Consider the following 16,866-nt stretch of genomic DNA (forward strand, 5'->3'; position numbering starts at 1 on the left):
TCTAGAATATCCTTTATTTTGAAGAAAGGGTATATAAGCATCAACTTTTTGTGAATTAGCATAATTGTTAGTGAATAACTTCTATAATCAGTTATGACAATAAATGTCACAACTGATTATAGAAGTTATTGTAAGAACTTAGCCCAACTGTTGTAATCTTTTTGCTCTTCACAAGATGCAACATGCAAACAAACTGCATGGATTTTGTAGTTTAAAAGTTGCTCTAACTATTATAAAGCTAACAAAAACTAAGAAGGTATACCTGAGATGGAAGCTTTCAAAGGTATGGAAAAAATCTAGTTAAAAACTTTTTGACCAAATTTGATGATGAATATCTCCTGACAAGCCTTCAGTTGCTTTGAAACTTTAGGATGTTACACACAATTATGCCCTTTTTCAGGTTACAAAGTGTCGTTCTGATTAAAGTACTAGATAAGGAATAATATAAGCTCAAAATTTGAAACTTTGACTTACAAAATGTTACAACTTTTTAGCTGAATTTCAGTTGCTATATCTCAAAACCAGTGCTAAAAGAAACTTGTGAATAACATATTTGAATTCAGCATAAAATGTTAATCCAAAGTATTAAAACTCAAAAGTATAACTTTAATATTACCTTCAAATTATGTCACAATTAAAATTATAAGTTAGAATTTTTTGCATGTATATGTCAACTACCAGTAAGTACCCTTTTTTCAAGAGATCACAGAAAATCATCTATAGCAGATATAGAACTACAATTTGGTAAAATGGCATTTAAGACCACAGTGAATGTCCACACAAAATTTGATGAAGTTTGGAGATGTCGACTGGAGATCCCTGTTCCACTTGACATGGAATGACCAAGCTGAAAAAAAAGATTTTGGAAATATTATTCATTATTTAAAAATCAATTTAATTTAAATTTGTTTCTGTTTATGTATGATCCATCATGCTGATCAATGAATATAAAAGGTAGAGTTGGACTTAAAAAAACATCTATTTTTATAAGCTTTTATTTAACTTGCTTTAGTTATAATCAAATATTGCAACTGCTATATCTTTTGATCTATTGTATTAAAATCAATGAAATTTGGTACACATATGTAACTTCGATGACAGTACTGCACTACGGTGTCAGAATTTTATATGACCCACCCCCACGTGCTACCCCAACACTAAATTCATGCATTTAGTTGAAAATTTTCATTTCTCATGAACTATCGTATGAAAATGATTGAAATTTGGTACATGTATGTAACTTCGATGTCTAAAAATAAATATTTTTACTTTTTAGTCTTAATAAACAAACAAACAATAATATTCAGATATAAATATTATTAAGAATATTTTTTTTGGATGTAAAATACAAAATATTACAAAATATATTTGATTACAAATATATTATTTAACTAATATTAATATTATCATTAATAAAAAAAAGGAAACAAATTAGAAAAACCCTCTAAAAGTAAAAAATAAGAATTAAATCAAATTGAGAATTTGAAACAAAAAAATATAATATATTAACAAATATAAAAATGCACCGAAAAGTAAAAAAATAAATATCTAATAAATAACCAGTAAATAAAAAATAAATAAATGTAATAATTATTAAATTTTAAAATTAAAAGTAATGAAAATATTTAGTTAAATAAATGCGTGGCGCAGTTTTTATAACATTCAAATAAGTTTTTACAGACATTTGCTGTACTTTAAAATATATTTTTTGTTTAATGAGGTTGTTTAGTATATGTATATACTTTATTTATCTGTAATAAAATAACTCAAGTTTTAATTTTTTGATGGTTCAAATTTGCACCGAGATGACCTTTAAGGGTTAATAAGATTAAAAATAAAAATTAAATTTAGAAATCTTGCACAAGGTTATTACATTGTGATGGTATGGTAATCTGAAAAATTATTAATTATTATCATTATTATAATTGTAATCGTAATTATGAATTCATTAAATAAAAATTCATAATTAATTAAAATGAAACTTTCAGCGGAAAGAGTTTGTTCAGTTTGATCAATTAGATTACAAGCAGAATTCGAAGATGAACTTCAACTATGTGAGAACACGTATAAAGAAAGCGAGTGGGTGCATTTTCCCAGATTGTTGCTTGTAGTCAGTCTCAACTGGAGAGGTTCCAGCAGACCTTTCCGCCTCCTCGTGTCGTTATTGAAAATGAAAATGAAGATTAATTGTAAAAATAAATGTTGTGTTGTTTTAAATAAATTATAAAAACTGCGCCACGCTTTTATTTAACTAAATATTTTCATTACTTTTAATTTTAAAATTTAATAATTATTACATTTATTTATTGGTTATTTATTAGATATTTATATAATTTATTTTTTACTTTTCAGTGCATTTTTATATTTGTTAATATATTTTATTTTTTTGTTTAAAGTACTCAATTTGATTTAATACTTATTTTTTACTTTTTAGAGGGTTTTTCTAATTTGTTTCCTTTTTTTTAGTAATGATAGTATTAATATTAGTTAAATAAAAGCATTTTTTTAAAATAATTTTTTATATGTAATCAAATATATTTTTGTAATTTTTTTTTTGTGTCAATTATGATTATTACACAAAGCATTATTATTATTATGTAATGTAATTTTTATTACAAAACATTTTTTTTCCTTTCAACCAGTTCCGTGAAATACAAATTCCTTAATCATCTGTAAATATACATATGTATTGTAAACATACAGTAAATCTTTCTAATAATTATTTTTCAAATTAATAATAAATTAGTCTGCTAAGGTTCCTAACTATTTTCCCAGAACTAGATACATATACTCAATATCCATATTCTCATAACTTTTTCTTCACTATTTTTACCACTGGTAAAATATGTTTTTATTTATTATATTTTATATGTTTTATTTATGTTTTTGCACATAATTGGATGATTTTTATTAATACTTTTTTAATTCTTTTATTTTTTATCACAATACTTTTTTACTTGTAAATGTATTTTCAATAATTTTATTTTTAAATATTGGAGATGTATTTGCAGGCTTTACGATTTTGAAAATAATTGATAATGCTATTCTTACATTTAGCAAACCTAAACATTTATCTTGTTCATTAAATATACATTTAATAAATAATTCTTTAATTGTTTGTTTGTATAGTCCTTTTTTTTAAATATTTTGACTTAAGGAAAAAGATTTGAAATTTTATATATATATATATATATATATATAAATCTTAATAAGTTATATATACCAATCTTATTAAAATTATATACTGTTGACCTTTATCACTGAATAAAATAACAAATATTCCATTACATGCAATTTCTGATCTCAGACCAGTTACTGTACTACAAATTGCATCAAGCAACTTGACTCCTTCTATATAATAATCATCTAGTATTGTCATTATTCCATCAAACATAAACAAATCAGTATTATTGATCTGTACCCAGAGTAACTTGGTATTTCTGTACCTAATATTGATTCTTTACCTACTTTAAAAGCTTACTTTTTTTTGTATCGGAGGTGGGAAAATATGCAACCAGAAGCCCAGCAACCCATACTGCTGGGTGTGTGTGGGTTTCCCTACTAAAAACCCTCCCTCTTACACCACACGGTGATGGAACCACCTATTTGATATATTCTCATCACCGGACGTGTCAAAACAGGCTCTCTTGTGCTGTCTTTGAACCACGACTTCCAGCATCCTCCAAGGCTCCTAGCCATGACAATCCAGTTGAATCCCTGCTGAATAAATAAAATTTGTATATATAGTTAAACAATTTTTTTTTAAATTTTAATGATGATTTTAATATTATAACATAGTTTTAAAAATAATAAAATTGTTATTCCTAAAAGTTTACAACTAGAAATATAACAATTCATGAAGAAGATTAGAGCAAAGAGAGCAGTACAAATAGAGCAAGAAAGGTTTTATTTTGACCTGAAATGACAGCCCAAATCAGTTATACAGCAAGTAATTGTTTTACAGGTAAAAAGCAAGCTCTGGGACCTCAGGCAAAGGCCTCCAAATGCCAGGGTAAAGATTGAACTAGATGCTGTTTCAACTTCTTTTTCTGTTTAGCCTCTGGAACCATCAAAAAGTATTACTTCAGAGGATGATATGTATGAATGTAAATGAGGTGTGATCTTGTAGTCTCAGGTTGACCATTTCTGAGATGTGTGGTTAATTGAAACCCAACCACCAAAGAACACCGGGTATCCACAATCTAGTATTCAAATCCATATAAAATTAACTTGCCTCTACTAGGATTTAAACATTGGAACTCTCTACTTTGAAATCAGCTGATTTGCGAAGATGCGTTCACTACTATCCACTGTAAATCTAGGCACATCATCTGCCACTGTCTCCTTCCACCATCAATTAAATTCTTTAGGAAAGAGCTTCTGCATGATATCCAATATCTGATGGGACAGCAACGACCATCTTTTGCTGAATCTATCCCTTACTATTCTGAAAGCTTCTCCCCATGAATTCTCATCAAAGGCGGTCGCATAATTCTCTCGCCTCCTGTTTTGACCTCGTTATAGCTCTCCTCAGTTCCTTCCTAGACTGCCTTAATTTCACTGCAGCCTCTTCCCATTGTCTGATACCTCCTTCCACGAGTTAACAAACACCTGTTTTTACTGCACTCTTTTCTGAGCTCTTCTATCTCATGTGACCTGCATTCTTTTCTAACCCCATTAGGGTCTCTTTGCATGCTTCATTTATGATCCCTTGTAATTCATCAGGGGTGATTTCTCCTTGAGAAGCCACTTTCTCTACGAATACCTCTTGCATTTGTGAGTTTGGTCCCAATGTAACATCCAAAAGACCTTCCCCTCAACCTGTTGGTGCTGATGCTTTCCATCACCAAATTTTTGGTCACTCAAAACTTCCTCCTATATAACTCGTCAACTCATATCTCCTACACCAGTTTTACTGACAAAGGACAGGTCAATAGTTGACCCTGTGCTCCCCCTCTGAAATGTAATGGTCCCAAATTCATTCAGGCAAACCAACCCCAAAGAGGCTATGGCATTTGCTAGAAACCTATCCTGCTTATCCATGTGCTCACTGCCATACTCCGGGCATTTGAGTTAAAATCTTCCCTGTGCAAATCCATACAAAGCCAGCACCACTACCCTTTTGCACAATGGTTTCCAGTCATGATACCCACACGACAGTGCAAGTGTTGTCTCAATCTGCATACCACCTCTTATTGTTTATTATCCGGAGGTTGGGTTCCGAAACCAATAAAAAAAAATCTACCTCCACCTCTCTCACCATTGCCCAAAGGTCATGGGAGTGACTGCTTTGATTCGTGTTTAACTGCAGAAGTTTCATATTTTAAGTCACAAATGGCTCCCTGTTCTGTGGCCTTCTGCACCACAACCTCTACTGACCATTGGCTCACGGCACCCGGATTTAAAATGGCCTTCTTTCCCACAGTTGAAACGGCATAAACCCACCGGGTTGGTCTAGTGGTGAACTTGTCATTGCAAATCAGCTGATTTCGAAGTCAAGAGTTCTAAGGTTCAAATCCTAGTAAAGACAGTTACTTTTATACAGATTTGAATACTAGATTATGGATACCAGTTTTCTTTGGTGGTTGGGATTCAATTAACCACACATCTCGGAAATGGTCAACCTGAGACTGTACAAGATCACACCTCATTTACACCTCATTTAATGTAAATGAGGTGTGATCAAAAAGTAATACCATCAAAAAGTAATACTTTTTGATGGTTCCAGAGGCTAAACAGAAAAAGAAGTTGAAACAGCATCTAGTTCAATCTTTACCCTGGCATTTGGCATCTTTACCCTGTGCCTGAGGTCCCAGAGCTTGCTTTTTACCTGTAAAACAATTACTTGCTGTATAACTGATTTGGGCTGTCATTTCAGGTCAAAATAAAACCTTTCTTGCTCTATTTGTACTGCTCTCTTTGCCCTAATCTTCTTCATGAATTGTTATATTGTTAGTTGTAAACTTTTAGGAATAACAATTTTATTATTTTTAAAACTGTTATAATATTAAAGATATTTGAAGAATATTAATATTAGATATTTGAATATTAAAGATATTGGAGTAATATTATAATATTAAAATCATCATTAAAATTTAAAAAAAAATTGTTTAACTATATATACAAATTTTATTTATTCTCTGACCATCCAATTTATTTCAATAACAACGCATCATTTTTAGTTTCCAGTTGAAAAGTGTGTAATTTTTTGTTGGGTACAGTTAAATTATACGAGGTGCGACAATAAAGTAGTGAGACTGATATGAAAAAAAATGTTGCTTACGGTTGTAGTCATGTTTAGTGTTGTCTCCTTCAAAGTAGTTCCCCTCTGATTGCACACACTTATTCCAGCGCTTTTGCCATTGATGGTAACATTTCTGGTAATCATCTTCTGTAATATCCTCCAAGACCCTCGTCACAGCTTTTTGGACATCTTGTGTTGTTTGAAAATGGTGTCCCTTGACCGCCATTTTGACTCTTGGAAATAGAAAAAAAGTCGCACGGAGCAATATCTGGTGAATAAGGTGGCTGTGGTAGTACTGAAATTTGTTTTGAGGTTAAAAATTGCTGTACTGACAGAGCAGTATGGGATGGCACATTATCGTGATGGAGAATCCAATTATCAGCAATGTTGGCACGGACACGAAGAACTCGTTTACGAAGTCTTTCTAAAATTTCTTTGTAGAAATATTGGTTAACTGTTTGTCCAGGAGGCACCCACTCTTTATGAACAATTCCCTTGGAATCAAAGAAGCACACAAGCATCCATTTCACTTTTGACTTTGACATGCGAGCTTTTTTTGGTCTGGGTGATCCCTTTGAACACCATTGCGAACTTTGGGGTTTTGTCTCTGGATCGTATTGAAAAAAACCAACCTTCATCACCAGTGATAACACAGCTCAACAAATCTGGATTGATTCCGTTTGCTCTAACAGATTGGCTGCCACATTTTTCCATGTTTCTCGCTGTTGTTGTGTGAGATTTTTGGGGACCATTTTTGCACAAATCTTTCTCATACCGAGATCTTTAGTTAATATTAGACGAACCGTTTCTCGATTGATGTTGAGTTCTTCTGCAATCATTTTCACGGATAATCTTCGATCAGATCGTACGATTTCATGCACCCTGGTCAAGTTATCTGTCCGTGAGGTTGATGGTCGTCCACTGCGGTCTTCATCTTCAATATTCGTTCTGCCTTCACTAAAAATTTTATGCCACCGAAAAACTTGAGCTCTCGACATAACCTTCTCTCCAAAAGCCTTCTGAAGCTTACCATAAGTTGTTACGTTTTCACCCAATTTAACGCAAAAAGAAATGGCATACTGTTGTGCAATATTTTGCGGTTTCATTTCTGTGACGAGAGACACAAACACGTGTTCACTTATTACAGCACAACTCACGACTGAGCAGTTGCATCAATGTGCCGCTTGGACTAGAAGTAGCTTATAGACCAAGGTCAAAGATGGTGTACCTACGCAAGCTGCATGGTTGCCACATCTTGCAAAGAAAAATCAGTCTCATTACTTTATTGTCGCACCTCGTATAATAATAAATTAATTTGTCAATGTCTAAACGTATATTATCCTTTTCTACATTATTTACGTTAATACAAGAATGTGACTATGTATCAATTATATATAAATTTTTTCATGGTTAATATGTAACAGTTATATCATGTTTTTATTTTAGTTATAAAATTCTTTGCAATCTCATTAGTACTTAGTCAGGTAATTACTTAAAAGTAAATTCTAATGATTTGTGATCTGTTTGTACATATACCTTCCTTCCATAAAGATATGAGAGAAATTTTTCACACCGTTACAAGATCACTAATATCTCCATGACTTAGTCAGGTAATTACTTAAAAGTAAATTCTAATGATTTGTGATCTGTTTGTACATATACCTTCCTTCCATAAAGATATGAGAGAAATTTTTCACACCGTTACAAGATCACTAATATCTCCATGATATGAGCATAGCTTTTCTGTCATAAGAGCATGAGGATTCTTAAGGGACTTTTTTATTATCGTGCAAAGTTACTTCTCCTTTGCCCTCTGTAGAACTATTAGGACCTAAGGAAATAGTTTTATTATTATTAAAATATTGGTGCTTCACATAATGGTTCTCTGAACTCGTCAAAACGTTTACCCATCATTTCATCCCAATGTCTTTCCATATCTTTATTTATTAATTCTCTTAACATATTGATTTTTAGAGTAGTTGTACAAAAATTTAAATAACTTCTATTTGTAAAAATTATTCTTACTCTTTTTTATTCTGAGGCTTAGGCATTTTAACAATATCTTCTATCTTAGACTGATTAATTTCAACACCATCCTTGCTAATAACATGACCTGAGTACTTTACACAAAATTTGTTAATCAATATTAAATTTATACTATAACTACATTTATTAATATTAAATTTAAAACGTCATTCCTGTACTCCTTATAATTAGCTTATCGTTTATCAAGTACTCCCTTACTACACCTCTAATATTGACAACATGTTATGAGACAACATGTCAAGTATGGATTATGGTACATACTGAATGAATGAATGAGATGCTTTGTTATGAATGACTCCTTTATTAAGAGTGCCCTATCATCAGTGCTGCCACTCATTACAGTACCAAACTACTGTATGTTCTAATTATATTGGATTTCCCATTTTCATGAATATTTTTTAAGAAAAATAATTTTTTTCATCAATGGAGGATTCTTCTAGCTAATTCAAGAAATGATTTTAAAAACTTAAGTTGTCAATTTTGCTTATAAAGTACGTATTAAATAAAAAATATCCATTTATACAAAAGCTAATCAGTTCCTATTTTTCATTCTTTGAAAATCTGCCACAAATTAGGTTACCAGTGATAAGCAAACGCTGATTTAAGTTGTTAAAACCCTGGTTTAAGATGTTATATTTAATTATTTCAAGAAAATTATGTTTTAATTTTCTTTTCTAGGCGATATGGTGCAGTAGTATTCATAGCATGTATGCGATTTGAAACAAGTAAAAGGAAACTTCAGCATATGACTTTTGCTGACTTCTATCATTGTTCATCTGCTATAATGACATCATGGACGTACCAAGAGAACAGTGCTGATTATGATGACACTGATCTAGACAGGGAATTTCTTTTAGATTTGAGAGAATTTAGGATACTACTTGATAAAGAAAAAGAATTAAAACAGTCAGTATTAAATTTAATGGCTATTTATATTTATTAATATGGTTATTTAAGATTGTACATTTTGAGATATTTATTTGCTCTTTCTCCAACCCATATGATTCATGTCTTTTTTGTCTTTCTCAGTATTGTGAAAAAAAAAGAAAGAAGTATTTTATGGTTTTATGTACAACATTCTTGTATGGTACTAGGACTTGCTAGGTTCCAGTAAAAACTGTCTGGTATGCCAGTTGAAATTTGGCTGTAAATTTAAATTATATCATGTGTCAGGTTTTTAGTTACAGTTATAATGGAGTTAATTGTTGATGAATAATTAAGTTTGTCATTTTTAGTTATGTAAAGCAAAAATAATTGTAACCTTTGTGAAGTTTAGAGATAAAAGAAAATTCATTATTGGGAAATATTGCAGATGTTTTTGGGTTCAGGCACCATTATGTGGTTACCTTGAATCAGATTATCAAAGTTTATGCATTATTGAAGTTATTGTTTGGATAATATAGGGTTTATTCTATAAAAATAAATATTTGCACTTAAAGTGGTAAAATTTAAGTAACTTTCATAGAGAAGGGACTTAAGGAGAGAAAGAGATGTCTTAAAAGGGTGTGAGAGAGGACATTGAGTGAGAGTTATTGCCTGCAAATATAATGTGGAAAAGAATGATGAGAGAAAATGCAGGCTAGTGTAGTTACAGAGAATGAGAAACAGCAATGTTTTGATTGGTCAGTGAACAAAGACAAGGGAACTTGGGAAGAATACCAGTTAAGCTGAAAGAGAAATTCACAAAACCTAACAATTTTTGCTGGTACGTAACTTTCAGTTTGTAGTAAGGTCGTGTTTGTTTTTATTTTGTAAAATGTGTATGTGTTAATATTTACCGTTGGCAGTGATATCCAGGTCAATGAGTAATCTTTAGTTAGTTAATATAAACTACATTAATTTAGTGTATTATATACAAGATTTTGTAATGCTTAGACACAGTTTTTTTTAACATAACTATTATGTATTGTAATAAAAGTAGAAGGAACTGGCAGAAACCTAACTTTGTTCAGTTACTTTTTATAATGGTTTTCTTGTTTTGCATTATAGCAAAAGATATAATCAGCTTCTGGTCTGATACTGCTGTAGTTCTTGGTTATTGAGTTATTGTCTTTTCAGTAAATTAAATTATTCATTTATAACCAGTTTATGTGTCTATGCATGCAGGAGGAAGGTTAAAGAAGATTTGCCTCTCTGAATGAACTTTTTGCATAGCTATCGGATAGAAAACATAGTTGTGGATAGTTGTGGTTATAGGCAGAACTGCAAAAAATACCAGGTACACAATAGATCTTCTTGTCCACTTTGAATTTTGCTAGTGAATAGCTAGTCAGGATTTTTAAAATAAACCAAGAAGAAGAGATTCCTTCCCAGAGAATGAAATTCAACGATGAGAAAAACAAGCTAATGTTGAAGGAAGAAATGAGATCCATTCAAAAAACTTTTTCAAGTTTTAAATATTGAGTCCTGTGTCATCCATAAATCCTTTGTAAATAAAGATATATATATCAAAGACAAAAGTATAAAAATTTACCAAGAGTACAGATTTCAATAATGTCTCTTACCTTATGCTTGTTGTTTTTATATAACAACAACAAAAGTATAATATAATTTTATTTTGTAAAAGCATGGGTTAATAGAAGTTTGAAAGTAGAATAGTATATGGTATTACCCATGTTCACAAAATTCAGTTATGGGTTTGATACGTGGATGATATTTTGGTAGTCTATGAACCTTTTATAAGTAATGAACATTTAATAATTTAAAAAAATTCCTGTCATAATAATTTAAAATTTACCTTTGAAACTGACAAATACAGAAAAATGAATTTTTTAGATGTTGGCATAGAAATTAGTAAAAATAATGAAATTATAACTGTATATAGGAAACCAACAACTAATAAAATAACTATTAACAGAAATTCTAATCATCTTTGGGTACACAAAATTAATATATTTACAAACATGTTAAATAGAGTAATACATTACACACATAATAAAGAAAAAAACAGATTCAGAAATAGGTATTATAAAATGTATTGCAGTAAAAAAAGGATATAACATGTCATTAATTGATAGATAATATTTATAAAAAGTAAAAATTGAAATGTAATAATGAAACAACATTGATACCTATAAATAATAAAAGCGTTATTGAAAATTTGGTTAATGTTTGCAATGATGAAAAATATAAAATAGCTTATAGACCATACAATCACATAATAAATCATTTAAAAATCCATAGTAATGATAACGATCCCAATAATTTATGTGGTACCTATAAAATAAAATGCAATGATTGTAACAAAATTTATATTGGGAAAACGTCTTTTATATTGGGATCCTTTAGGGCAAGGTTTGCAGAACATTTTAGATCTTATAAAAACAACAGTTTAGGTTTCTCCAGTCTTGCAGACCATTTAATAATCAATAAAACATTCAATCACCAATTTGGATACAAATTTAAATATAATAGAAATTATACAAGGATGGGATAATAATAATAATAAAACAATAAATATTTTAGGAAAATATATTTACAAGTATAGACAAAAGTTTAATTTTATTAATGTACAGACAGACTTTGATAATGACTTTCTTATCAAGACCGCCTTAGATAACAGCACATTTATATAATTTAAATAAAAATTCAGTATATTTTAGTACAGTACTGTATGTGTGGCTAGCCATATATAATAACATTTTTAATCTTTTTAACTTTTATGACTACTTTTATATGTTTACAATTTTAAATTTTAATGTGTGATTTTTAAAAAGAATATGTTTCTGATGATGAGGGAAACCCTTGAAAGTGCTTTTATATAATAACAATAAGCATAAGGTAAGAGGCATTATTAAATTCTGTACTTTTTGTGTTAAACTTTTTATACTTTTGTCTTTGACATAATTATTACAGAGGAGAATATGGACAAATACAATAACAAAAAAAAGAAATGATTTTTCTACAGATTTTTGTCAACTATGATAGTGAGGAAATAAAAACTGATAAATAGACAGTTAATAATGTTTCTGAAGAGAAAAGGAAGTGACTACAAGCCCATAACCTTTAGGCAAAAATACATTTAATATTGTATGAGCGTTGTATACCAGCTTATTAGTGTTGAAAAACAATGCAGTTACATTGATGAATAGATAAATTAGTGTTGAGTTAATGCAATTTTTGTAAATTTTTTGATTTTATCATTTTTAATTTAAGTCATTAAAATTAGATTATTAATACATTTTTTTAGGCATGTTAAATTGTGTAAAAAATGTAATTTATACCTTTTTGTATATCCAATTGCATTTTGTGTGTTGTATATTATACATACAACCTGTCATTTTACAAAAAGTAAAATTTATTTCCTCAAATTAGTTTGCATGTCATTAAGAGCTGATAAATATTCTTAATATGATTTCTACAGATTTTATTTGAAGTTTGAGATTGATTATGTTTTATATTTGATTCTTTTTGGTGCTTTTTAGATAGTTTTATTAAAATTAGTATTTGATTAATTTGGTTTCAAACCAAGCATATGTTATTTATCAAGCAATGGGATGTTAAATCCCGCAAAATTTAATTCTAATATTCAAGATTTTAAATCTTAATGGGAATATGTAAGTTTACCTGTATGATGATGATAGTTTAATTTTTATTGTTTCTTCTTGTTTTACAGTTTAGTTTCTCACCGATTGAAACCAAAATTATTGGAAAGAGCTTATCAAGAACTGGAATCAAATTTTAGAATGTATTCTCGAGCACTTATTGGACTTGCATGTAATCTACATCGTACTCGTGAACTGAGGTAAACATTTTTTTACATTAAGGTTTTATTACATTTTGACTGATTAAAATTCATAGATTTGCAGCTTTAGTTTACTTTTTGATTTTAATATATTTTTCTTCTTTTTTTTAAAAGAGTACTGTATATGATAGTTGTAATTAATAATTAGAAACTCATTTATATCTTGTACTACTATATTTGCGACTTCATAAAAAAAATAATAAGGAATGTGTATTTAACTACATTTTGTAGAATAGTAATCACACATTTCAGATGAAATATTCTTCAGTATTTCGAAAGAGCCGGCAATCAATTATGTAACTTTACCAGTTATGCCAGTCAAGATATGCAATTAATTTTTCAATTCAATCATTTTAAGCTCTATTTGTATCTTTATTATAAAATAATTTTTGAAACCAAGCAGATGCTCATCAAAATAAAGCAATAACCAACATTTTTAATGATTATATTAACATCACAATTTTGAAAAATATGTTTTTTGCCTTTAAACTTTGACGGATCATGCATCAAGGGGCTTTTTATGATTGATGTGTTCATTAATATTGATTTTTAATTTAGTAAAATAAAAATTTAAAAAAATAATTTTTTTTTTTTTTGGGGTCTCAAGAGAAAGCATACATACCCAAGAAGTAAAAATTAATTTTTATAAAAAAATTATAAAAATAAAATTATTATTATTAATTAATAAAATTAAATTATTTTATAAAAATAATCCCTAAATGGTGATAATAAATTTTAAAAAAAGAACTGTTGAAAATTATTTAAAAAATACAAAGATTAACTGTAATTGTAAATAAACAAAATTGTAATTTTTCTAGGAAGAGGGGGAAATTTATTGGCTAATTTTTGTTTTCAAGAAATACTAAAGACTAAGTGCTATTGAAAAATTAAGAATTTTATGTTTTAAATGTTATGGGTAACTTGTGAGATAGACTTAAATTTAAAAGATTTTAAAAATATTTTTTGTTACCAGAAACCAGTAGAGTGGGATAGGCAAAAAGGTTTTATTATTGTTTGAAGGCCTATTGATGCAGAAGATATAGATGCAAAAAACTTCCATTAACTTCTTTTCTGAAACAAGATTTAGCTACAAAAGAAAAAATATAGTAATTTTTTGGGGACGGGGTGAATGTTAAATTAATTTTTTTTTTAGTAATTTATGATCTTGATAAAAAAAAATAACTTTTAAACAAAAAGTTTTTGCTAAATTGCCCCATAAAGATTAAAAATTTTATTTCAGCCAAACATCTCCACCAATTTCTTCAATTTTTGCATATATTCAATACATTGTTTCCCTCTTGAAAGTTGTAGCTGTCCACTAAGTTTGAAGAAAATCGTCTGAAAGGGTTCAGAGTAATAAAACCATTATAGGCCAACATTCATACTTTCTTATGTATATATGCATAAATATCTGTCTGAAAAAAATAGTTTCTTTAGATTTGGGATCATTGTAATAATCTTTTTTTTCAGATTATTTATGATTTCTTTAAATCTATTTTTTTGTTTAAAAAGAATTAAATGTCTTCTTAAGGAACAGAACTTAAAACAGACTTTTTAATTTTTTTTTTTTTTTTACGATCTATACACCTTCCTATTATAACAGCAGTTGCTATTGCAGCATGCATCACTATAGCTGGGAAAGTTTAATGTGTATATATTATAAAATATGAATTGTTTTATTTGTTGCTGACTAACTTCATCCTTATCTTTAGGACGTTTTCCTTCATACTGTTTTTGTTTTTGGACATAGATTATTTTGATTTTCTCTATTGTTTGTTTAATGAATTACCGTTATTTCTATTTTCCTTGCTCAGATGTATCTTATGACTGCATTTTTTTTCTCAGTAATATTGTTTTTAATTAAAGTCAGTTTAGATTAAGTGGAGAACTATAAGTAAATTTGATTTCAAAAAAATAAATTACACGCAAAGAGGTTTCCATTAAAATCTCAAAGAATCAAATTTGCGTACATATGTATGCATATATATACATATCTTATACAGTACATATAAATACATATCAAAGATAAACAAGTACATATAATGATGATTCCAAAGAACTCTGATCAAGTCCAGAGCATAAAACAAAGAAAACACCAAGAAGTAGTCCCTATCAGTCATACAAAGAATAAAGAATTACAAAAAAACAAACTAAATGAAGAAAGAGTGGAAAAAAATAGAATCACCAAAAGTAAATTGTGAAACAAAACATTTTGATGATGCATAATATCCTAAGCTAACTGATTCATCCCAAATCTTGAAGAACCTCGCAGATACAATATTTGCAGCCATAAGGCTATTATCTTGTAGGTCCTTGTTATTATCCAGAAGGTTAACTGTGAGTCAGTTCACATGTTCGATCAGTCTCATTTTGTACTTTGTACTGAATCGTGAATGTGTGGCACTCTCAGGTAATCATGTATATCAGTGTTTTTTGCAATCCAAGGTGCTTCTGTTTTATTTCTCAATAATCTGTTCAGCAATCTCTGTATGATGTCAACATTACACTTGCTTATTTACCCCAGAGCTGGTTCCCCTAGGTCCAAATCAATTTCCGGATCATTTTGTACAACTGCTTGTTGGATAATGATAATTGCAACTCCCTGCCTAGCAACCTGTCCATCTCCCTGAACTTATTGTTAAGCTGTTTCTATTTCTTGCTGACATGAATCCTCCACATCAGACGGTGATCCAGATGTAGCCCCAATTATCACATGCTGCTAGCATGGGGGATGAAAACGCCATTCAGTTGAATTCACAGGCAGTCATCCCACCTTATTGCAAACATAATGTATAGATTTAGATGAATTAACCTTCATCTTCCATTTAGATAGCCATTCAGTAATTACATCCAATACAGTTTGAAGTTTATTTGAAGCTATGATAGGGGCAGCACCCACAGATAGGTTTGCCATGTCATTTGCAAATGATGCAACTGTAATGTCCGGTGGAGTCGGGAGACTCTAGAACTGATCCTTGATGAACACCTGACTCAGTATCAAAGAGTACCAAGTCCTGATTGTACCTCACTTGGAAGAAACATCCTTCCAAATAGTTGTGCATGATCAAGTAATACAGTTGAGGAAGGCTCCTTTTCAATTTATACACAGAACTAACCTTATCAAAGGTCTGTTGGACATGTAAAAAAAATGTTGAAACAATACATTTTCTCTTCTTGACTCTTGCTGATAATGTTGACAATCCTCTGTGTTTGTTTGATCATTGAGTGACCACCACTGAAGCCGAACTGATGAAATAACATGCCCTTTCTCCAGAATTGGCCATAACCTCTGAAGAAGTAGTCTTTCAAATATCTTTGATAGTATCAGTAATAGGCTTATCAGTCTGTATGAGGCTACATTATAGGAAGGTTTTCTCAGTTTGGGACCATTATCATTTGTGACCTTGCTTCCTTTCTCTCAGGAAGCTTATAGTTTGAAGAATGCCATTAAAGAAATGTGGTATTTATTAGATGGCCGTGAATGCAAGTATCAACATTTTGTTAGTAATCAAATCATACCCATTAGCTTTCATTGAATTCCATCCTCTTCTGATTACCTGCAGAACTTCTACTAATGAAAAAGTTTTTACTGATGACTCATAGGAATAGGGAGGGCTACTCAAGAATTCATTTATTTCCTCTTTATTAGCTCCTCATATGTGGAAAGGCTGAAAGATCTGGTCAATTTGCCTAGTGAATATTTCAGCTTTCTGATTGTTACTCTGAGCTCACGACCCATTCAACGTTATAAAAGTTGGGAATGATGGTGATGGTCTTTTCAAACCCTTTGTGGCCTTTTATAGTTAGTAATCAACCTTTTGCAAAGGGGAAA

The 16,866-nt window shown here is 29.9% G+C and overlaps 1 protein-coding gene across 1 annotated transcript in view; it reads left to right on the forward strand.

The window, feature by feature from the left end:
- The window catches only part of Fibp (acidic fibroblast growth factor intracellular-binding protein), a 36,174-nt gene that overhangs the window by 13,281 nt on the left and 6,027 nt on the right, over positions 1-16,866 (forward strand). Inside the window, exons 5-6 of the mRNA XM_075361376.1 lie at positions 8,969-9,196; positions 12,906-13,034. Of these exons, the coding sequence (XP_075217491.1) occupies positions 8,969-9,196; positions 12,906-13,034 (357 nt within the window). The remainder of the gene's footprint in view (positions 1-8,968; positions 9,197-12,905; positions 13,035-16,866) is intronic.

This window comes from Lycorma delicatula, chromosome 3, assembly GCF_047948215.1.
Source record: "Lycorma delicatula isolate Av1 chromosome 3, ASM4794821v1, whole genome shotgun sequence".
Lineage (NCBI taxonomy): Eukaryota > Metazoa > Arthropoda > Insecta > Hemiptera > Fulgoridae > Lycorma > Lycorma delicatula.